The sequence below is a fragment of the Scyliorhinus torazame genome, chromosome 12 (assembly GCF_047496885.1).
Source record: "Scyliorhinus torazame isolate Kashiwa2021f chromosome 12, sScyTor2.1, whole genome shotgun sequence".
Lineage (NCBI taxonomy): Eukaryota > Metazoa > Chordata > Chondrichthyes > Carcharhiniformes > Scyliorhinidae > Scyliorhinus > Scyliorhinus torazame.
This window is the reverse complement of record NC_092718.1, coordinates 219,368,657-219,394,253: the sequence shown is the minus strand read 5'-3', so window position 1 is coordinate 219,394,253 and position 25,597 is coordinate 219,368,657. Positions and strand designations below refer to the sequence as shown.

The 25,597-nt window shown below is 51.9% G+C and overlaps 1 protein-coding gene across 2 annotated transcripts in view; it reads right to left on the bottom strand.

The window, feature by feature from the left end:
* LOC140387003 (Na(+)/citrate cotransporter-like) overlaps positions 1-25,597 on the bottom strand; it is a 140,111-nt gene that overhangs the window by 76,850 nt on the left and 37,664 nt on the right. For both annotated transcript variants that reach the window (XM_072469974.1, XM_072469973.1), the window contains exons 3-4: positions 3,965-4,101; positions 1,904-2,232 (exon numbers count right to left, since the gene is read on the bottom strand). In XM_072469974.1, the coding sequence (XP_072326075.1) occupies positions 1,904-2,232; positions 3,965-4,101 (466 nt within the window). The remainder of the gene's footprint in view (positions 1-1,903; positions 2,233-3,964; positions 4,102-25,597) is intronic.

Genomic DNA, 25,597 nt, shown 5'->3' with positions numbered 1-25,597 from the left:
TGAGATACAGAGGAAAGCTCCCTCTACACTGTCTCCATCAAACACTCCCAGGACACGTACAGCACGGGGTTAGATACAGAGTAAAGCTCCCTCTACACGGTCCCCATCAAACAAACCCAGGACAGGTACAGCACGGGCTTAGATACAGAGTAAAGCTCCCTCCACACTGACCCCATCAAACATTCCCAGGACAGGTACAGCACGGGGTTAGATACAGAGTAAAGCTCCCTCTACACGGACCCCATCAAACACTCCCAGGACAGGTACAGCACGGGGTTAGATACAGAGTAAAACTCCCTCTACACTGTCCCCATCAAACTCTCCCAGGACAGTTGCAGCACAGGGTTAGATACAGAATAAAGCTCCCTCTACACTGTCCCCATCAAATACTCCCAGGACAGGTACAGCATGGCGTTAGATACAGAGTAATGCTCCTCTACACTATCCCCATCAAACACTCCCAGGACCGGTACAGCACACAGTTAGATACAGAGTAAACCTCCCTCTACACTTTCCCCATCAAACACTCCCAGGACAGGTACAGCACAGGGTTAGATACAGAATAAAGCTCCCTCTACACGGTCCTCATCAGACAATCCCAGAACAGGTACAGCACGGGGTTAGATACATAATAAAGCTCCCTCTACACTGTCCCCATCAAACACTCCCAGGACAGGTACAGCATGGGGTTAGATACAGAGTAAAGCTCCCTCTACACTATCCCCATCAAACACTCCCAGGACAGGTACAGCACGGGGTTAGATACAGAGTAAAGTTCCCTCTACACTGTCCCCATCAAACACTCCCAGGACAGGTACAGCACGGGGTTAGGTACAAAGTAAAGTTCCCTCTACACTGTCCCCATCAAACACTCCCAGGACAGGTACAGCACGGGGTTAGATACAGAGTATACAGAGTAAAGCTCCCTCTACACTGTTCCCTCACTCCCAGGACAGGTACAGCACGGGTTAGATACAGAGTAAAGCTCCCTCTACACTGTCCCCATCAAACACTCCCAGGACAGGTACAGCACAGGGTTAGATACAGAGTAAAGCTCCCTCTACACTGTCCCCATCAAACACTCCCAGGACAGGTACAGCACGGGGTTAGATACAGAGTAAAGCTCCCTCTACACTTTGCCCATCAAACACTCCCAGGACAGGTACAGCACGGGGTTAGGTACAGAGTAAAGCTTCCTCCGCACTGTCCCCATCAAACATTCGCAGGATAGGTACAGCACGGGGTTAGATACAGAGTAAAGCTCCCTCTACACCTTCCCCATCAAGCCCACGCATAACCTCACAATGCTCCACTTCTCCAGCTTCCACCCTCAACACATTAAAGAACCCCTGTGGACGAGCCCTCCGTATACACAGGATCTGTTCAGACGAGGAGGAGCGTAGAAAGCAGGAAAGGTAGCAGTGAGGTCGCCGGCACTTTCTGCGCCGTGCGTTTTAGGAAAACACGAAGGGTCGGATCCCGCAACGTAACGCCTGTGAGGCGCGCGCCGTGCCAGCAACTGCCTCCCCCGAAGAGCATGGTGCCATTCTTAAAATCCATCCCCGCGCACAAGTGTTCACCAGGAACCCCCTCTCCCCCACACCCTCCCCCCAACCCTTCCCCCCCCCCCCCACCCGAAAACCTCCCAGTCACTCCGGCATGGCCCCCGGCACTGCCCCATGGAACTGCCAGGGAAGTGACCCCCCTGAGCGGAACACTCACCTGACCTCCTCCGAGAGGTCACGGGCTAAATCTGTCCCGAGCAGGGGCGACAAAAGTTCAACAATAATGTGACAACTTTTGAATTCCCTGCTGCAAGAATAAATCCCGTTGCTTTGTTCGCATTTTAAATACAGAAAACAAAAGAAGACATTTAAAAGCTGGTTAAACTGATGGCTCTTACATTTGCCAGCTCTCCCATTCTTGTCCTGCTCTGTGCTATTTGCTTGCTTGGTGTTCTCTGTGTCGATGCCGTTGTTGTAAAGGTTCTTGGGCGCCATGTCAATGGCGTGGGAATTGATGATGACTTTATCTTCGTTGTTCAGAGTGCCCTTCTCTTGGAGCTCCACTTCCTGCTCTTTGTTCAGGTGATTGTGATCCTCGGTGCTGGCCTCTACTTTGTGGAGTTGGTCCAGCACGGCCTGTGCGATGGGGACCATCATGGCGGTTGTGGCAGTGTTACTGATCCACATGGAGAGGAAGGCTGTCACGCCCATGAACCCCAACATTAACCTGGGAAGACAGAACCAATCATGACACACATCGGCTCCAAGTCAAGGCTGCACCTCAATTTTAAAATTCCTCCGCATGATCCTGCCCCCCCTCCCAAACTCTCTAATCTTCTCCAACGCCCATAACCCTGCAATATCGGCGCTCCTCCAATTCCGGCCTCTTGGACATTCCTGGCTTCCTTTTCTCCTTTGCTGGTGATTGGCTGCGTGCCTCCCAAGCTCTGGAATGTCCTCGCTACACCTCTCTGTCTCCCCTCTACTGAGGTGCTTCAGAAAACCAGCCCATTTGTCGAAGTCTGTTGGCCACCTGTCCAAATGTCTCCTTCTTTGGCTCAATGTTAAATATCTACCTTGGGTTTGTTCCATCACATCCCAAACCAGCTCTTCACTAACTCCAAACATGAAGACTTCACACTGACATCTGGCTGTTAATCATTATGGAAGAGGAAATAAAGACATGTCATTTCTATCGCAGGTTTCGTGACCAACCAGTATCCCAATGCCCTTCCCAGTCAATGAGGAATTATTGAAGTGTGATCTCTGTCATGTGGGAAATGTGGCAATCAATTTGTGCGCAGACAGATCCCTCAAACAACAATGCAACAATGACCAAATATGCTTGATTTGTTCGGGGGGGAGGGGGTAAATATAATAATAATAATCTTTATTGTCACAAGTAGGCTTATATTAACACTTCAATGAAGTTACTGTGAAGAGCCCCTAGTCGCCACATTCCGGTGCCTGTTCGGGGAGGCTGGTACGGGAATGTCCAATTCAGCGAACAGCACGTCTTTCTGGACTTGTGGGAGGAAACCGGAGCACCCGGAGGAAACCCACGCAGACACGGGGAGAACTCCGCACAGACAGTGACCCAAGTGGGAATCGAACCTGGGACCCTGGCGCTGTGAAGCAACTGTGCTGACCACTGTGCTACCGTGACACCCATAGGACACTGGTGAGACTCACCCCCACTCTTCTTCAAAATCCACCTGAAATGGCAGGTGTGATCTCGGTTTAACATCTCTTGCAAAGAAAACAGCAGCACTGACAATGCAGCCTTCCTACAGCACTGCAGGGGCGTGGGACTTGAACCCATGACCTTTTGGCTTTGGCGAGAGTGCGGCCCAGTGAGGCGCGGCTGACACAGTTTTGGGTGTGAGATGACGCTACATAAATGCTCGTCCTCAAGGCGGCACAGTGCTTAGCACTGCTGCCTCACGGCGCTGAGGACCCGGATTTAACCCTGGGTCGCTGTCCGTGTGGAGTTTGCACATTCTCCCCGTGTCTGCGTGGGTCTCACCCCCACAACCCAAAGATGTGCAGGCTAGGTGGATTGGCCACGCCAAATTGCCCCTTAATTGGAAAGAAAATGAATTGGATAGTTTTTAAAAGAAGCCCATCCTTGCTCACTTTGCAAGATGGAAAGGCTGAACCAGCAGGGGCTCTATTCCCCAGGAGAAGGGTGAGGAGGTGACCTGAGCAATGCCACCTGTTCCCCTCCCAACTCACCACCCTGAAACATATTGGCCGGTCCTTCACCGTCGCCGGGCCAAAATCCTGCACCTCCCTCCCTAACAGCACAGTGGGTGTACCTACACCACATGGACGGCAGCGGTTCAAGAAGGCAGCTCACCATCACCGTCTCAGGGGCAATTAGGGTTGGGCAATAAATGCTGGTCTGGCCAGCCACGCCCACATCCCATGACAGCGACCAATCATTCACGGAGCCTTACAGAGCTGGTTTGACTCCAACAATGAGCAGCACCCTCAAAGCGATACGTTTGTGAAGATTCCAGTGTTCCACTGCTACTGCCACCATCAACCCCCCAACAAGCAGCATGTTGGTGTCTTTCAGGTACTGCATACACACCTGGAATAAAACACACACAGCAATGGGATAGGATCGGCTCGGGTTGTTTTCGCTGGAGCAGAGAAGACTGAGGGGCGACCCGATCGAGGTGGACAAGATTCTGAGGGGCGTGGACAGGGTGGAGAGGGAGCAGCTGTTCCCCTTAGTTGAAGGGTCAGTCACGAGGGGGACACAAGATCAAGGTGAGGGGTAGGAGGTTTATGGGGGATGTGAGGAAAAACCTTTTTACCCAGAGGGTGGTGAGGGTCTGGAACGCGTGGCCTGGGAGGGTGGGAGGGTCTGGAACGCACGGCCTGGGAGGGTGGTGAGGGTCTGGAACGCACGGCCTGGGAGGGTGGTGAGGGTCTGGAACGCACGGCCTGGGAGGGTGGTGAGGGTCTGGAACGCACGGCCTGGGAGGGTGGTGAGGGTCTGGAACGCACGGCCTGGGAGGGTGGTGAGGGTCTGGAGCGCGCTGCCTGGGAGGGTGGGAGTGCCGGGTTGCCTCACATCCTTTAAAAAGTACCTGGATGAGCACTTGGCGCATCTTAACGTTCAAGGCTATGGACCAAGTGCTGGCCAGTGGGATTAGGATTGGCAGCTCAGGTGTCCTTCATGTCCAGGTGCAGACACAATGGGCCGAAGGGCCTCTTTTGCACTGTGTGATTGTGTAAATGCAGCATCACAGTGCTGCAGTATAATGGTGAGTTTGTGTGCTGGGAGACTGCATGTTTTTTCAAAAAATATTTTTAATGAAGTATTTGCAAAATTTTTAGAATAGTAACAAACAAAATAATAACAACATAAACATCAACATGGTAAACGAGACATTTCCCACCCAACCCTTGCTGTCAATCCCTTAACCATATTGCACCTACCTGCCCCCCCCTTCAGAATGCTGCTGCTGCTGACATATTAATGTTCCCCGAGAAAGTCGACGAACGGCTGCCCCCTCCGAGAGAACCCCAGCATTGACCCCCTCAAGGCAAACTTTATTTTCTCCAGCTTGAGAAACCCAGCCATATCTCTGACCCAAGTCTCCACACTCGGGGGTTTTGAGTCCATCCACATTAAAAGGATCTGTCTCCGGGCTACCAGGTCGGCCTCTTTCACTCCCTGAACTCCCGGGTCTTCTGATACTCCAAAGATCGCCATCTCTGGACTTGGCACCACCCGCATACCTAGCACCTTGGACATCGCCTTGGCAAACCCCTGCCAGAATCCTCCAAGCTTCGGGCATGTCCAAAACATGTGGACATGGTTTGCTGGGCTTGCCGCACACCTCGCACATCTGTCTTCTACCCCGAAAAACTTGCTCATCCTCGCCGCCGTCATGTGTGCCCGGTGTACCACCTTAAACTGGATTAGACTGAGCCTGGCACATGATGAGGAGGAATTAACCCTGCTTAGGGCTTCCGCCCACAGACCCGCCTCCAACTCCCCACCTAGCTCCTCCTCCCACTTGCCCTTCAGTTCCTCCACCGGGGTCTCCTCCGCCTCCAACAACTCCTGATAGATATCCAACACTTTCCCCTCCCCCACCCAGGTACCGGACACTACTCTGTCCTGTATCCCCCGGAGCGGGATCAGCGGGAAAGCCAACACCTGTTTCCTCAGAAAGTCCCGGACTTGTAAATATCTGAAACCATTCCCCGGCGGCAGCTTGAACTTGTCCTCCAGCGCCTTCAGACTGGGAAAACTCCCGTCTATGAATAGATCTCCCATCCTCCTAATTCCTGCTCTCTGCCAACTTCGGAACCCGCCATCTATCCTGCCCGGCGCGAACCTGTGGTTGTTGCAAATCGCTGTCCAGACCTCCACCTTCTTATACCTCCTCCATTGTCCCCCGATCCTCAATGCTGCCACCACCACCGGGCTAGTGGAGTACCGGGCCGGCAAGAACGGCAAGGTGCCGTTACCAGTGCTCCCAAACTGGTGCCTTTTTTTTTTAAAATATGTTTATTCAAAGTTTTTCCAACAAAAAATTTCAACCAGTTAAACCGCCGCCACCCCCCCCCCCCCCCCCCCCACGCCCCCCTCTGAAACAGAAAAGAAAAAGACAAAAGAGCAGAACAAAACATAAACCTGTCAAGCTAACATAGTACAGAACTTATACAATGGGTTTCTCCCGCACATATTAACCCTCTCATATGTTTGTACAAATATTACCGGGAAAACTCCCCTCCCCCACCCACCCAAATATCCCCCCCGAAAGAAATACCCCCCTCCTCTCCCCTCCCCTCCCTCCCTGGGTTGCTGCTGCTGCTGACCGAGCTCCTTCTAGCGCTCCGTGAGATAGTCGATGAATGGTTGCCACCGCCTGTAGAACCCCTGCGCAGACCCTCTCAAGGCAAACTTTATCCTCTCCAACTTGATAAACCCAGCCATGTCATTTATCCAGGCCTCCAGGCTGGGGGGCTTCGCCTCCTTCCATAATAGCAAGATCCTCCGCCGGGCTACCAGGGACGCAAAGGCCAGGATACCGGCCTCTTTCGCCTCCTGCACTCCCGGCTCATCCGCCACCCCAAATAATGCCAGCCCCCAACTTGGCTTGACCTGGACTTTCACCACCTTGGACATAGTCCTCGCAAAACCCCTCCAGAACCCATCCAGTGCCGGGCACGACCAAAACATGTGGATGTGATTCGCCAGGCTTTCCGAGCACCTCCCACATCTGTCCTCCACCCCAAAGAACCTACTCGGCCTCGCCCCCGTCATATGCGCTCTGTGAATGACCTTAAACTGTATCAGGCTGAGCCTGGCACACGAGGAATTAACCCTATTCAGGGCATCAGCCCACAGACCCTCTTCAATCTCCTCCCCCAACTCCTCCTCCCACTTGCCCTTCAGCTCCTCTACCAAAGCCTCCCCCTCTTCTTTCATCTCCTGGTATATCGCCAAAACCTTGCCCTCTCCGACCCATACGCCCGAAATCACCCTGTCCTGAATCCCCTGTGCCGGGAGCAACGGGAATTCCCTCACCTGCCGCCTCACAAACGCCCTCGCCTGCATGTACCTGAACTCATTTCCCGGGGGTAGCCTGAACTTCTCCTCCAGCGCCCCTAGACTCGCTAACGTCCCATCTATAAACAGGTCCCCCATCCTTCTGATCCCTGCCCGATGGCAGCTCCGAAACCCCCCGTCCATCCTCCCTGGGACGAACCAATGGTTATCTCTGATCGGGGACCACACCGAGGCTCCCATCTCACCCCTGTGTCGTCTCCACCCAGATCTCCCCCAGATCTTTAGCGTTTCCGCCACTACCGGACTCGTGTTGTACCTTGTCGGCGAGAGCGGCAGCGGTACCGTCACCAGCGCCCTCAGGCTCGTTCCTTTGCATGACACCGCCTCCATCCGCTCCCATGCCGACCCCTCCCCCATTACCCACTTCCTAATCATCGCTATATTCGCCGCCCAGTAGTAGTTGCAGAAGTTCGGCAGCGCCAACCCACCCTCCCCCCAACTGCGCTCCAACAACATTTTCTTCACCCGCGGGGCTTTATGCGCCCATCCAAAGCCCGAAATCATCTTGTTTACCCGCTTGAAAAAGGCCTTAGGGATGAAGATGGGGAGGCACTGGAAGACAAACAAAAACCTGGGGAGCACCGTCATTTTCACGGTCTGTACCCTCCCCGCCAGCGATAGCGGGAGCATATCCCATCTTTCAAAGTCCGCCTCCATTTGCTCCACATGCCAGGTTAGGTTGAGCCTGTGCAATGCCTCCCATTTCCGAGCCACCTATATTCCCAGGTAGCGAAAGCTCCTCTCTACCATCCTGAGTGGCAGCTCCTTCAGTCTCCTCTCCTGCCCCCTTGCCTGGATCACGAACAATTCACTTTTTCCCACGTTCAATTTGTACCCCGAGAACCTGCCAAATTCCCCCACGATCTGCATAACCTCCCCCATCCCCTCCACCGGGTCCGAGATGTACAAGAGCAGATCGTCCGTGTACAGCGAAACCCGGTGTCCCCCCCCCCCCCCCCCCCCCCCCCTCCCCCCCCCGAACCAGCCCCGGCCACTTCCTTGGTGCTCTGAGCGCCATGGCCAACGGCTCTATAGCCAGAGCGAACAGTAACGGGAGAGGGGGCACCCCTGCCTCGTCCCTCGGTGTAGCTTAAAGTACCCCGGCCTCAGCCGGTTTGTGCACACACTCGCTACCGGCGCCGTGTAGAGCAATTGCACCCAGTCGATGAAGCCTTCCCCAAACCCAAACCTTCCCAGCGTCTCCCAAAGATACTTCCACTCCACCCGATCAAAAGCCTTCTCCGCGTCCATCGCAACCACCACCTCTGCCTCTTCTTCTGAGGGCATCATAATTACATTCAAAAGCCTCCGAACGTTAGCATTGAGCTGTCTACCCGTAACAAATCCGGTGTGGTCCCCCCCTATCACCTCCGGGACACAGTCTTCTATCTTAGTGGCCAAAATCTTAGCCAGCAGTTTGGCATCTACGTTCAAAAGCGAGATCAGCCTATATGACCCACATTGCTCCGGGTCCTTCTCTCGTTTAGGGATGAGGGAAATCGAGGCTTGCGACATCGTTGGGGGGAGGATTCCCCTCTCTTTACCCTCAATAAAGATCCTCATCAGCAGTGGGCACAACACCTCTGAGAACGTCTTATAGAATTCTACCGGGTAACCGTCCGGCCCCGGAGCCTTGCCCGACTGCATGCCCTCCAGTCCTTTAACAATTTTGTCTGCCTCATTCGGGGCTCCCAGCCCCTCCACCAGGTCCTCCTCCACCCTCGGTAACCTCAACTGATCTAGGAATCGCCTCATCCCTTCTCTACCAGGCGGGGGTTCCGACTCATATAATTTACTATAACATTTTTAAAAAACATTGTTCACCCCCCCGGGTCCAATGCCATATTGCCCTCTCTATTTCTTACTCTCCCAATCTCCCTGGCCGCTTGTTTTTTCCTAAGCTGGTGCGCCAACATCCTGCTCGCCTTTTCCCATATTCGTAGACCACCCCCCTTGCCCTCCTCAACTGCTCCACCGCCCTCCCCGTGGCCAACAGCTCAAACTCTGTGTGTAGTTTCCGACGCTCCCTCAGGAGCATTGCATCCGGGGCCTCCGCATATCTCTTATCCACTCGAAGTATCTCTTCCACTAGTCTCTCCCTCTCTGCTCGTTCCACCTTTTCTCTATGGGACCGAATCAAAATTAGTTCCCCTCTGACAACTGCTTTCAGAGCCTCCCAAACTACCGCTGCTGAAACCTCACCCGTATCATTTGTATCCAGGTAATTCTGGATGGACTTATTGGGCGAAATTCTCCCCCAACGGCGGGATGTCCGCCGACTGGCGCCAAAGCCGGCGCCAATCAGACGGGCATCGCGCCGGCCCAAAGGTGCGGAAGGCTCCGCATCTTTGGCGGCCTAGCCCCAACATTGAGGGGCTAGGCCGACGCCGGAGGGATTTCCGCCCCGCCAGCTGGCGGAAATGGCGTTTGTTGCCCCGCCAGCTGGCGCGGAAATGCGGCGCATGCGCGGGAGCGTCAGCGGCCGCTGTCAGTTTCCCGCGCATGCGCAGTGGGGAGAGTCTCTTCCGCCTCCGCCATGATGGGGACCGTAGCGGAGGCGGAAGGGAAAGAGTGCCCCCACGGCACAGGCCCGCCCGCGGATCGGTGGGCCCCGATCGCGGGCCAGGCCACCGTCGGGGCACCCCCCAGGGTCAGATCGCCCCATGCCCCCCCCCAGGACCCCGGAGCCCGCCCACGCCGCCTGGTCCCGCCGGTAAATACCAGGTTTGATTTACGTCGGCGGGACAGGCAATTCCTGGGCGGGACTTCGGCCTCATAAATCTCACATCGTCCCAGTTCGGAGTGCATATGTTTACCAGCACCACCCACACACCCTCCAGCTTCCCACTCACTATAATATATCTACCTCTTTGTCTGCCACAATTCTTCCAGCCTCAAACGCCACTCGCTTACTGATCAATATTGCTACCCCCCTGGTGGGAGACTGCATGTTTGTACGTGTGTGTGTTTGTATGTGTGTGTTTGTACATGTGTATGTGATTGTAAATTATATGCATCTGTTTGTACATCCATGTGCCAACTGTGTGTGTTCGGACACATGTGTGTGTGCATGCATTTGTAGATGTATGTTTTGTATATGTGTGTTTGCGCATCTGTACATGTGTATGTATTTGTACATGTGTGTGTTTGTACATATATGTGTTTGTGCATGTGTGTTCTGTACATGTATTTGCACATGCATATGTGTGCATACATGTGTTTGTACATGTCTGAGTTCATGTGTTTGTACACATGTGTGTTTGTACATGTGTATGTCCTGTACATGTGTTTGTATACATGTGTGTGTTTGTATTGGTGTATGTTTGTACATGTATGTTAAAAAAACAAAGGTAGTTTTAAGGGATTTATATTTGTATTGGAAAACATTAGAAGTAAGCCTGTTCAATTTAATGTTTCTGAGCCTGGAAGTGTAAAACCTATAGTTAGATTCATGCTGGACAAAGGTGTTTATATGTGTGGGATTTGGTTAAGTTCCAACTGTATTTCTATTATGCTCAGAGAAGAATGAAGAATAAATAAAACATATAAGCATGTGGGTGTTGTTTAGCAATTGGGGCTTTGTAAGGTTGAGAAACTTTTAAGTTTTAGTTTTAGCTGAATGTGTGGGCAGTTGGAGACAAGATACTGGGGGGTGGACAGGACAAGGGAGATGCAACAGTGCAAGTTTCCTCAGGAACAAGATACATTCCAGATAACCATGGAATTTGGACAGAAAAAGCATTTCAGAGACATGAAGCTAAGAGAACAGAGACTAAGGTATTGTTCAGAAGAGTTCAAGGAAGAGTAAACAAAGTGTCCTGAATTAAAGAGACAGTTGAAGTAACTAAATTTAAAATGGGACAGCAGACTTCAGAGGTGAATGAAACATAATGATGTCATTTTAATACAGTCTGGGAATTGAGAGTTAAAGCAATTGTAAGCAGATCACACGTCAGTCAAGACAAGGCAATCCTAAAGTGGTTGGTGTGAAATCCTGGACTGAATTTGCTGTTAAAGGTGGAGTGGAAGCTTTGTTTAAAAGTATCATTTGGAAAACCTGGGGCGCGATTGTCCGACCTCCCGCCGGGTCGGAGAATCGCCAGGGGCTGGCGTGAATCACGGCCCCGCCGTGTCCTAAATTCTCCAGTACCAAAGAATCGGCGGGGGCGGGAATCGCGCCGCGCCAGTCGGCGGGCTCCCCCGCCGATTCTCCGGCCCACGATGGGCCGAAGTCCCGCCGCTGTCAACCCTCGCCAGCCGGCGTGGATTGAACCACCTACCGTACCGGCGGGAGCAGGCGGCGCGGGCGGGCTCCGGGGTCCTGGGAGGGGGCGCGGGACGATCTGGCCCCGGGAGGGTGCCCCCACGGTGGCCTGGCCCGCAATCGTGGCCCACCGATCGGCGGGCGGGCCTGTGCCGTGGTGGCACTCTTTTTCTTCCGCCTTCGCCATGGTCTCCACTGTGGCGGAGGCGGGAGACCCCCTCCACTGCGCATGCGCGGCGATGCCGTGAGTGTCCGCTGACGCTCCCCGCGCATGCGTCGCCCGGCGAAGTCCTTTCGGCCCCAGCTGGCGGGGTGGAAACCAGTCCGGCGCGGGCCTAGCCTCTCAAGGTGAGGACTTGGCCCCTAAAGGTGCGGAGAAATCCATACCTTTGGGGCGGCCCGACGCCGGACTGGTTCCCGCCACTCCATCCCGCCGGGACCCCCCGCCCCGCCGGGTGGGGAGAATCCCGGCCAGGGTCTGGATTCTGGAATGCAAGCCACTAAATCAAATAAGATTTTAAAGCATGTTTTTGGGAGTGGAGTTTGGAAATTTTCATGTGACATTCTTCTGGGGGAATTCTGAAGAGTCATCAACAAATATTCACCTGGGGTTCAGAGAGGGGTGCATGTATTTTCCCAAAGTCATTGTTGTGTTCTGCTTCTTCGTGTAGCATAAGCTGCCTCCTTGATGTATGCTTTGCAAAGGAAGGTCCAGACTTTGCAATGGGTTCAATATGTCTATTGAACTATTAACACAGTTCTTAAATGAGTTCGACTCTCCTGCTAATCTAACTGCAGTAACTCAGTCTAATTAACCAGTCTGCTCTAAGCCACATGCTGGGTGTGATGCTTCTGATCAACCCTGATGTACTCTCTAGATGTCTGTCTGTGGAAAGAGGCAGAGAATGTGTGCCCTGTCCTTTTATATGGGTTGTGAAGTGCCCCCTTGTGGTAATGCCGCCTCTGGGTGCCTTGACTGCTCATTGGTCGTGTCCTATTCTAGGGACGAAATTCTCCGGTATCGGCGCGATGTCCGCCGACTGGCGCCCAAAACGGCGCAAATCAGTTGGGCATCGCGCCGCCCCAAAGGTGCGGAATGCTCCGCATCTTTGGGGGCCGAGCCCCAACCTTAAGGGGCTAGGTCGGCGCCGGACGAATTTCCGCCCCGCCAGCTGGCGGAAAAGGCCTTTGGTGCCCCGCCAGCTGGCGCGGAAATGACATCTCCGGGCGGCGCATGCGCGGGAGCGTTAGCGGCCGCTGACGGCATTCCCGCGCATGCGCTGTGGAGGGAGTCTCTTCTGCCTCCGCCATGGTGGAGACCGTGGCGAAGGTGGAAGGAAAAGAGTGCCCCCAAGGCACAGGCCCGCCCGCGGATTGGTGGGCCCTGATCGCGGGCCAGGACACCGTGGGGGCACCCTCCCGGGCCAGATCGACCCGCGCCCCCCCCCCCAGGACCCCGGAGCCCGCCCGCGCCGCCTTGTCCCGCCGGTAAGGTAGGTGATTTAATCTTCGCCAGCGGGACAGGCATTTTAGCGGCGGGACATCGGCCCATCCGGGCCGGAGAATCGCGGGGGGGGGGGCCCCGCCAACCGGCGCGGCGCGATTCCCACCCCCGCCGAATAACCGGTGGTGGAGAATTCGGCAACCGGCGGGGTCGGGATTCACGCCAGCCCCCGGCGCTTCACCGGCGGGGGGTCAGAGAATCTCGCCCATAATTAGACACGAGAGCCGGTGTTACAGTCCTCGGCAAACGGAACCGTGGCTGAAAGACCACCTGGCTACGAACGGCAGACACAACACTCTCGAGTAATCAAACTTCTGATCATAGAAATAAATATTGACCAGCAGGTGGAGAGCGATTTACCCAGATCCTCCATTAGTATTGCAGAATCTCCGACAAAGAGCAGAGAACTGAGGCTTTACGTTAGAGTCTCATGTGAAATACAGGCCTACCCACAATGCTCCCCCAGTACTGACCCTCTGACAGTGCAGCACTCCCTCAGCACTGACCCTCTGACAGTGCAGCACTCCCTGAGTACTGACCCTCTGACAGTGCAGCACTTTCTCAGTACTGACCCTCTGACAGTGCGGCACTCCCTCAGTACTGACCCTCTGACAGTGCGGCACTCCCTCAGTACTGACCCTCTGACAGTGCGGCACTCCCTCAGTACTGAATCTCTGACAGTGCAGCATTCCCTTAGCACTGACCCTCTGACAGTGCAGCACTCCCTCAGTACTGACCCTGTGACAGTGCAGCACTCCCTCAGTACTGACCCTCTGACAGTGCAGCACTCCCTCAGTACTGACCCTCTGACAGTGCAGCATTCCCTCAGCACTGACCCTCTGACAGTGCAGCACTCCCTCAGTACTGACCCTCTGACAGTGCGGCACTCCCTGAGTACTGACCCTCTGACAGTGCAGCACTCCCTGAGTACTGATCCTCTGACAGTGCAGCACTCCCTCAGTACTGACCCTCTGACAGTGCGGCACTCCCTCAGTACTGACCCTCTGACAGTGCAGCATTCCCTCAGCACTGACCCTCTGACAGTGCGGCACTCCCTCAGTACTGACCCTGTGGCAGTGCAGCATTCCCTCAGTACTGACCCTCTGACAGTGCAGCACTCCCTCAGTACTGACCCTCTGACAGTGCATCACTCCCTCAGTACTGACCCTCTGACAGTGCAGCATTCCCCCAGTACTGACCTTCTGACAGTGCAGCACTCCCTCAGCACTGACCCTCTGACAGTGCAGCACTCCCTCAGCACTGACCCTCTGACAGTGCAGCATTCCCACAGCACTGACCCTCTGACACTGCAGCATTCCCCCAGTACTGACCCTCTGACAGTGCAGCGCTCCCTCAGTACTGACCCTCTGACAGTGCAGCACTCCCCCAGTACTGACCCTCTGACAGCGCAGCGCTCCCTCAGTACTGACCCTGTGACAGTGCAGCACTCCCTCAGTACTGACCCTCTGACAGCGCAGCACTCCCTCAGTACTGACCCTCTGACAGTGCAGCACTCCCTCAGTACTGACCCTCTGACAGTGCAGCATTCCCCCAGTACTGACCCTCTGACAGTGCAGCACTCCCTCAGTACTGACCCTCTGACAGTCCAGCACTCCCTCAGTACTGACCCTCTGACAGTGCAGCACTCCCTCAGTACTGACCCTCTGACAGTCCAGCTCTCCCTCAGTACTGACCCTCTGACAGTGCAGCACTCCCTCAGTACTGACCCTCTGACAGTGCAGCATTCCCCCAGTACTGACCCTCTGACAGTGCAGCACTCCCTCAGTACTGACCCTCTGACAGTGCAGCACTCCCTCAGTACTGACCCTCTGACAGTGCAGCACTCCCTCAGTACTGACCCTCTGACAGTGCAGCACTCCCTCAGTACTGACCCTCTGACAGTGCAGCACTCCCTCAGTACTGACCCTCTGACAGTGCCGCACTCTCTCAGCACTGACCCTCTGACAGTGCAGCACTCCCTCAGTACTGACCCTCTGACAGTGCCGCACTCCCTCAGCACTGACCCTCTGACAGTACAGCACACCCTCAGTACTGACCCTCTGACAGTGCGGCACTCCCTCAGTACTGACCCTCTGACAGTGCAGCACTCCCTCAGTACTGACCCTCTGACAGTGCGGCACTCCCTCAGTACTGACCCTCTGACAGTGCAGCACTCCCTCAGCACTGACCCTCTGACAGTACAGCACTCCCTCAGTACTGACCCTCTGACAGTGCGGCACTCCCTCAGTACTGACCCTCTGACAGTGCGGCGCTCCCTCAGCACTGACCCTCTGACAGTGCGGCACTCCCTCAGTCCTGACCCTCTGACAGTGCAGCATTCCCTCAGTACTGACCCTCTGACAGTGTGGCACTCCCTCAGCACTGACCCTCTGACAGTGCGGCACTCCCTCAGTACTGACCTTCTGACAGTGGAGCACTCCCTCAGTACTGACCCTCTGACAGTGCAGCACTCCCTCAGTACTGACCCACAGTGCTCCCTCAGCACTGACCCACTGACAGTGCGGCACTCCCTCAGTACTGACCCTCTGACAATGCAGCGCTCCCTCAGTACTGACCCTCTGACAGTGCAGCGTTCCCTCAGTACTGACCCTCTAACAGTGCGGCACTCCCTCAGTGCTGACCCTCTAACAGTTTGGCGCTCCCTCAGTACTGACCCTCTCACAGTGCAGCACCCATCCAGGACTGACCCTCTGACAGTGCGGCACTCCCTCAGTACTGACCCGCTGACAGTGCAGCACCCATCCAGTACTGACCGTCTGACAGTGCAGCACTCCCTCAGTACTGACCCTCTGACAGTACGGCACTCCCTCAGTACTGACCCTCTGACAGTGCTGTACTCCCTCAGTACTGACCCTCTGACAGTGCGGCACTCCCTCAGTACTGAACCTCTGACAGTGCTGTACTCCCTCAGTACTGACCCTCTGACAGTGTGGCACTCCCTCAGTACTGACCCTCTGACAGTGCAGCACTCCCTCATTACTGACCCTCTGACAGGGCAGCACTCCCTCAGTACTGACCCTCTGACAGTGCAGCACTCCCTCAATACTGACCCTCAGGCAGTGCGGCACTTCCTCAGTAATGTTCCTCTGACAGTGCAGCATTCCTTCAGTACTGACCCTGTGACAGTGTGGCACTCCCTCAGTACTGACCCTCTGACAGTGCAGCGCTCCCTCAGTACTGACCCTCTGACAGTGCAGCACTCCCTCAATACTGACCCTCTGTCAGTGCGGCACTCCCTCAGTAATGTCCCTCTGACAGTGCAGCATTCCCTCAGTACTGACCCTCTGACAGTGCAGCACTCCCTCAGTACTGACCCTCTGACAGTGCAGCATTCCCTCAGTACTGACCCTCTGACAGTGCAGCACTCCCTCAGTACTGACCCTCTGACAGTGCAGCATTCCCTCAGTACTGACTCTCTGACAGTTTGACAACAGAGGGGAAAAAATATTAAACATGAACAAGTTGGATTATTATACAATACTCCTTTGTTCCTCCCTTATTTGAGCAATTAGGATGAACAGGGATTGCATTGTAACTCTTAACCTACAATGGTCTCATTAACACAAAGTCCCTTTTAAGCACACAAGATGATATGTGGTGATATACACTACAACTAAGTAACCGCTAGAGGGAGCACTGGAGATGTCATGATATGCTAACATGCAGCTATTGAACACCTAGGGCGAGATTCTCCGACCCCCCGCCGGGTCGGAGAATCGCCGGGGGCTTGCATGAATTCCGCACCCGCCGGCTGCCGGCCCCCCCCCCCCCCCGATGTGTGCTTCAATCTGACGGCCTTCAGCCAGCGTGGTTAATTCATTGTCAAGAGACTCAGTGGGTGGTTCAGGCTGGATATCGCACACCCCACCTCAAAGGGATCGATTTCTTGCAATTAATTATTTACTCTAAAGACTTGTGACCTGCAGAACATTTTCGGAGTATGTTCAGGCAATGAACAGACTTTGGCTGATGCTCACTGCAGCTCCGTCACTATGTGGTGTGGCCTTGTCTCTGAGCTAATGGCGATGTTAAGCAAACAGATTGATAGCCTGATCACCTCTAAAGACTGGTTCAGCCTCAGAACTGAAGTCTTGCTCCGCCTTGTCAGGTTTTTCCCGCTCTGTAGACAGAGATACACATCGGCCATGGTCTGATTATCTGATGGAACAGGCCGGAGGGTCAGAGTGCCTTCCTTCAGTTCCTAATTCATTGACATCAGCAATGTCACAAGGCATGTCCTGTTTCCTTACCAAGAAAAGTTTTCCTGAGTTCTCCTCCCCCAGGAGCAAGGGTTTTTCTACTCATTCCCAGGGTGTCGGCGTCGCTCGCTAGGCCAGCATTCGTTGTCCATCCCTAATTGCCCTTGACTAGCTGGTGGTGAGCTGTCTTCTTGGACCCCTGCAGTCTCTGTGATATAGGTACACCCCACGTGCTGATAGGGAGGAAGTCCCAGATCAGTGGCGATATATTTCCATGTCAGGATGGTCAGTGGCTTGGAGTGGAACCCGCCACTAGTGCAGTTCCCCATGTGTCTGCTGCTCTTGTCCTCCGAGATCATAGTGGCTGCGGGTTTGAAGTTTCTGTTGAAGGAGTCTTGGTAAGTTGCAGTTGTGCATCTTGTAGATGGTGCACACGGCTGTCACTGTGGCGGTGGTGGAGGGAGTGAATGTTCAAACTGTTGGACGGGCTGCTTTGTCCCTGGAGGGTGTGGAGCTTCTTGAGTGTTGTTGGAGCTGCACTCACCCAGACAAGTGGAGAGTATTCCATCACATTCCTGACCTGTGCCTTGTAGGTGGTGGGCAGGCTTTGGGGAGTCAGGAGGTGAGTTACTCGCTACAAGATTCGTAACCTCTGACCTGCCCTGGTAGCCAGAGTATTAATGTGTCTCGTCCAGTTCAGTTTCTGATCAATGGTAACTCCCAGGGTGTTGATAGTGGAAGATTCAGTGATGATAATGCCATTGAATGTCAAGGGGAAATGAATAATTACTCTCTTGTAGGAGATGGCCATTGCCTGCCACTTGTGTGATGCTAATGTTACTTGCCATCCCAAGCCTGGATATTGTCCAGGTCCTGCTGCATTTGGACAGGGACTGCTTCAGTATCTGAAGCCTAGAATGATACTGAACGATACTGTGCAGTCATTTGTGAACATCCCCATTTCTGACCTAATGTTGGAAGGAAGGTCATTGATGAAGCAGCTGAAGATGGTTGGGCCGAGGACCCTACCCTGAGAAACTCCTGCAGCGATGTCCTGGGACTGAGGTGACTGACCTCCAGCCACCACAAACATTAAAGTCACATTTGAGTAGAAGAATTAGGAAATTTGCAGCCCGGCACGTCACCAATACAGATTGAACACACATCATTTCTACCAACTGGAAACAAGTAACATAGACTCACCCCTTTCCCTCTTTCATATCCCCAACACTGACCATTTAACCCCCACACTGACCATTTAACCCCAACACTGACCATTTATCCCCAACACTGACCATTTACACCCAACACTGACCATTTAACCCCAACACTGACCATTTAACCCCAACACTGACCATTTAACCCCAACACTGACCATATAACCCCAACACTGACCATTTAACCCCAACACTGACCATATAACCCCCACACTGACCATTTAACCCCCACACTGACCATTTAACCCCAACACTGACCATTTACCCTCAACACTGACCATTTACCCCCAACACTGACCATTTACCCCCAACATTGACGATTCACCCCCAACACTGACCATTTAACCCCAACACTGGCCATTAAACACCAACACTGACCATTTAACACCAACACTGACCATTTAACACCAACACTGACCATTTACCCCCAACACTGACCATTTACCCCCAACACTGACCATTTAATACCAACACTGACCATTCACCCCAACACTGACCATTTACCCCCAACACTGACCATTTACCCCCAACACTGACCATTTACCCTCAACACTGACCATTTACCCTCAACACTGACCATTTACCCCCAACATTGACCATTTACCCCCAACATTGACCATTCACCCCCAACACTGACCATTTAACCCCAACACTGACCATTTAACACCAACACTGACCATTCACCCCCAACACTGACCATTTACCCCCAACACTGACCATTTAACCCCAACACTGACCATTTACCCCCAACACTGACCATTTACCCCCAACACTGACCATTTACCCCCAACACTGACCATTTAACCCCAACACTGACCATTTAACACCAACACTGACCATTCACCCCCAACACTGACCATTTACCCCCAACACTGACCATTTAACCCCAACACTGACCATTTACCCCCAACACTCACCATTTACCCTCAACACTGACCATTTATCCCCAACACTGACCATTTACCCCCAACACTGACCATTTAACCCCAACACTCAACATTTACCCTCAACACTGACCATTTAACCCCAACACTGACCATTTACCCTCAACACTGACCATTTACCCCCAACACTGACCATTTACCCCCAACACTGACCATTTAACCCCAACACTGACCATTTACCCCCAACACTGACCATTTACCCCCAACATTGACAATTTAACCCCAACACTGACCATTTAACCCCAACACTGACCATTTACCCCAACACTGACCATTTAACCCCAACACTGACCATTTAACCCCAACACTGACCATTTAACCCCAACACTGACCATTTACCCTCAACACTTACCATTTAGCCCCAACACTGACCATTTAACCCCAACACTGACCTTTTAACCACAACACTGACCATTTACCCCCAACACTGACCATTTACCCCAACACTGACCATTTACCCTCAACACTGACCATTTACCCCCAACACTGACCATTTACCCCCAACACTAACCATTTACCCCCAACATTGACCATTTAACCACAACACTGACCATTTAACCCCAACGCTGACCATTTAACCCCAACACTGACCATTTACCCCCAACACTGACCATTTACCCCCAACACTGACCATTTACCCTCAACACTTACCATTTACCGCCAACATTGACCATTTAACCCCAACATTGACCATTTAACCACACCACTGACCATTTACCCCCAACACTGACCATTTACCCTCAACACTTACCATTTACCCCCAACACTGACCATTTACCCCCAACACTGACCATTTACCCCAACATTGACCATTTACCCCCAACACTGACCATTTACCCCCAACACTCAGCATTTACCCTCAACACTGACCATTTAACCCCAACACTGACCATTTACCCTCAACACTGACTATTTACCCCCAACACTGACCATTTACCCCCAACACTGACCATTTAACCCCAACACTGACCATTTACCCCCAACACTGACCATTTACCCCCAACATTGACCATTTAACCCCAACACTGACCATTTAACCCCAACACTGACCATTTACCCCAACACTGACCATTTAACCCCAACACTGACCATTTAACCCCAACACTGCCCATTTAACCCCAACACTGACCATTTACCCTCAACACTTACCATTTAGCCCCAACACTGACCATTTAACACCAACACTGACCTTTTAACCACAACACTGACCATTTACCCCCAACACTGACCATTTACCCCAACACTGACCATTTACCCTCAACACTGACCATTTACCCCCAACACTGACCATTTACCCCCAACACGAACCATTTACCCCCAACATTGACCATTTAACCACAACACTGACCATTTAACCCCAACACTGACCATTTAACCCCAACACTTACCATTTACCGCCAACATTGACCATTTAACCCCAACATTGACCATTTAACCCCACCACTGACCATTTACCCCCAACACTGACCATTTACCCTCAACACTTACCATTTACCCCCAACACTGACCATTTACCCCCAACACTGACCATTTACCCCCAACATTGACCATTTACCCCCAACACTGACCATTTACCCCCAACACTGACCATTTAACCCCAACACTGACCATTTACCCTCAACACTGACCATTTACCCCCAACACTAACCATTTACCCTCAACACTTACCATTTACCCCCAACACTGACCATTTACCCTCAACACTGACCATTTACCCCCAACACTGACCATTTACCCCCAACACTGACCATTTACCCCCAACACTAACCATTTAACCCCAACACTGACCATTTATCCCCAACACTGGCAATTTAACCCCAACACTGACCATTTACCCCCAACACTGACCATTTACCCCCAACATTGACCATTTAACCCCAACACTGCCCATTTAGCCCCAACACTGACCATTTACCCCAACACTGAAAATTTACCCCCAACTTTGACCATTTAACCCCAACATTGACCATTTACCCCCAACATTGACCATTTAACCCCAACACTGACCATTTACCCTCAACACTGACCATTTACCCTCAACACTGATCATTTAACCCCCACACTGACCATTTAACCCCAACACTGACCATTTATCCCCAACACTGACCATTTACCCCCAACACTGACCATTTAACCCCAACACTGACCATTTAAGCCCAACACTGACCATTTAACCCCAACACTGACCATTTAACCCCAACACTGAGCATATAACCCCAACACTGACCATTTAACCCCCACACTGACCATTTAACCCCCACACTGACCATTTAACCCCAACACTGACCATTTACCCTCAACACTGACCATTTACCCCCAACACTGACCATTTACCCCCAACATTGACCATTCACCCCCAACACTGACCATTTAACCCCAACACTGGCCATTTAACACCAACACTGACCATTTAACACCAACACTGACCATTCACCCCCAACACTGACCATTTACCCCCAACACTGACCATTTAACACCAACACTGACCATTCACCCCCAACACTGACCATTTACCCCTAACAATGACCATTTAACCCCAACACTGACCATTTAACCCCAACACTGACCATTTACCCCCAACACTGACAATTTACCCTCAACACTGACCATTTACCCTCAACACTGACCATTTACCCCCAACATTGACCATTTACCCCCAACATTGACCATTCACCCCCAACACTGACCATTTAACCCCAACACTGGCCATTTAACACCAACACTGACCATTTAACACCAACACTGACCATTCACCCCCAACACTGACCATTTACCCCCAACACTGACCATTTAACCCCAACACTGACCATTTACCCCCAACACTGACCATTTACCCCCAACACTGACCATTTACCCTCAACACTGACCATTTACCCTCAACACTGACTATTTATCCCCAACACTGACCATTTACCCCCAACACTGACCATTTACCCCAACACTGACCATTTACCCTCAACACTGACCATTTATCCCCAACACTGTCCATTTACTCCCAACACTGACCATTTAACCCCAACACTGACCATTTAACCCCAACACTCAGCATTTATCCTCAACACTGACCATTTAACCCCAACACTGACCATTTACCCTCAACACTGACCATTTACCCCCAACACTGACCATTTACCCCCAACACTGACCATTTAACCCCAACACTGACCATTTACCCCCAACACTGACCATTTACCCCCAACATTGACCATTTAACCCCAACACTGACCATTTAACCCCAACACTGACCATTTACCCCAACACTGACCATTTACCCCAACACTGACCATTTAACCCCAACACTGACCATTTAACCCCAACACTGACCATTTAACACCAACACTGACCATTTACCCTCAACACTTACCATTTAGCCCCAACACTGACCATTTAACCCCAACACTGACCTTTTAACCCCAACACTGACCATTTACCCTCAACACTTACGATTTAGCCCCAACACTGACCATTTACCCTCAACACTGACCATTTACCCCCAACACTGACCATTTAACCCCAACACTTACCATTTACCGCCAACATTGACCATTTAACCCCAACACTGACCATTTAACCCCAACACTGACCATTTAACCCCAACACTGACCATTTACCCCCAACACTGACCATTTAACCACAACACTGACCATTTAACCCCAACACTGACCATTTAACCCCAACACTTACCATTTACCGCCAACATTGACCATTTAACCCCAACATTGACCATTTAACCCCACCACTGACCATTTACCCTCAACACTTACCATTTACCCCCAACACTGACCATTTACCCTCAACACTTACCATTTACCCCCAACACTGACCATTTACCCTCAACACTGACCATTTACCCCCAACATTGACCATTTACCCCCAACACTGACCATTTACCCCCAACACTGACCATTTAACCCCAACACTGACCATTTACCCTCAACACTGACCATTTACCCTCAACACTTACCATTTACCCCCAACACTGACCATTTACCCCCAACATTGACCATTTACCCCCAACACTGACCATTTACCCCCAACACTGACCATTTAACCCCAACACTGACCATTTACCCTCAACACTGACCATTTACCCTCAACACTTACCATTTACCCCCAACACTGACCATTTACCCTCAACACTGACCATTTACCCCCAACACTGTCCATTTACCCCAACACTGACCATTTAACCCCAACACTGACCATTTATCCCCAACACTGACCATTTAACCCCAACACTGACCATTTACCCCCAACACTGACCATTTACCCCCAACATTGACCATTTAACCCCAACACTGCCCATTTACCCTCAACACTGACCATTTAACCCCAACACTGACCATTTACCCCCAACATTGACCATTTAACCCCAACACTGCCCATTTACCCCCAACACTGACCATTTAACCCCAACACTGACCATTTAACCCCAACACTGACCATTTACCCCCAAGACTGACCATTTATCCCCAACACTGACCATTTACCCTCAACACTGACCATTTACCCCCAACACTGACTATTTGCCTCCAACACTGACCATTTACCCCCAACACTGACCATTTACCCCCAACACTGACCATTTACCCACAACACTGACCATTTACCCTCAACACTGACCATTTACCCTCAACACTGACAATTCACCCCCAACACTGACCATTTACCCCCAACACTGACTATTTGCCTCCAACACTGACCATTTATCCCCAACACTGACCATTTACCCCCAACACTGACCATTTAACCCCAACACTGACCATTTACCCCCAACACTGACTATTTACCCTCAACACTGACCATTTAACCCCAACACTGACCATTTAACCCCAACACTGACCATTTACCCTCAACACTGACCATTTAACCCCAACACTGACCATTTAACCCCAACACTGACCATTTACCCTCAACACTGCCCATTTACCCTCAACACTGACCATTTACCCCCAACACTGACCATTTATCCCCAACACTGACCATTTACCCCCAACACTGACCATTTACCCCCAACACTGACCATTTACCCCCAACACTTACCATTTACCCTCAACACTGACCATTTACCCCCAACACTTACCATTTACCCTCAACACTGACCATTTACCCCCAACACTGACCATTTACCCTCAACACTGACCATTTACCCTCAACACTGACCATTTACCCCCAACACTGACCATTTACCCCCAACACTGACCATTTATCCCCAACACTGACCATTTATCCCCAACACTGACCATTTACCCCAACACTGACCATTTACCCCCAACACTGACCATTTACCCCCAACACTGACCATTTACCCCCAACACTGACCATTTAGCCCCAACACTGACCATTTAACGCCAACACTGACCATTTAACGCCAACACTGACCATTTAACTTCAACACTGACCATTTAACCCCAACACTCACCATTTACATCCAACACTGACCATTTAACCCCAACACTGACCATTTACCCGCAACACTGACCATTTACCCCCAACACTGACTATTTACCCTCAACACTGACCATTTAACCCCAACACTGACCATTTACCCCCAACACTTACCATTTACCCTCAACACTGACCATTTACCCCCAACACTGACCATTTACCCTCAACACTGACCATTTACCCTCAACACTGACCATTTACACCCAACACTGACCATTTACCCCCAACACTGACCATTTACGCCCAACACTGACCATTTACCCCCAACACTGACCATTTACCCTCAACACTGACCATTTACCCCTATCACTGACCATTTACCCTGAACACTGACCATTTACCCTCAACACTGACCATTTATCCCCAACACTGACCATTTACCCCCAACACTGACCATTTACCCCCAACATTGACCATTTACCCTCAACACTGACCATTTACCCTCAACACTGACCATTTACCCTCAACATTGACCATTTACCCTCAACACTGACCATTTACCCTCAACACTGACCATTTATCCCCAAAACTGACCATTTACCCTCAACACTGACCATTTACCCCCAACACTGCCCATTTACCCCAACACTGACCATTTACCCCCAACACTGCCCATTTACCCCCAACACTGACCATTTACCCCCAACACTGACCATTTACCCCCAACACTGCCCATTTACCCCAACACTGACCATTTACCCCCAACACTGACCATTTATCCCCAACACTGACCATTTACCCTCAACACTGACCATTTACCCCCAACACTGACCATTTACCCCCAACACTGACCATTTACCCCCAACACTGACCATTTATCCCCAACACTGACCATTTATCCCCAACACTGACCATTTACCCCCAACACTGACCATTTACCCTCAACACTGACCATT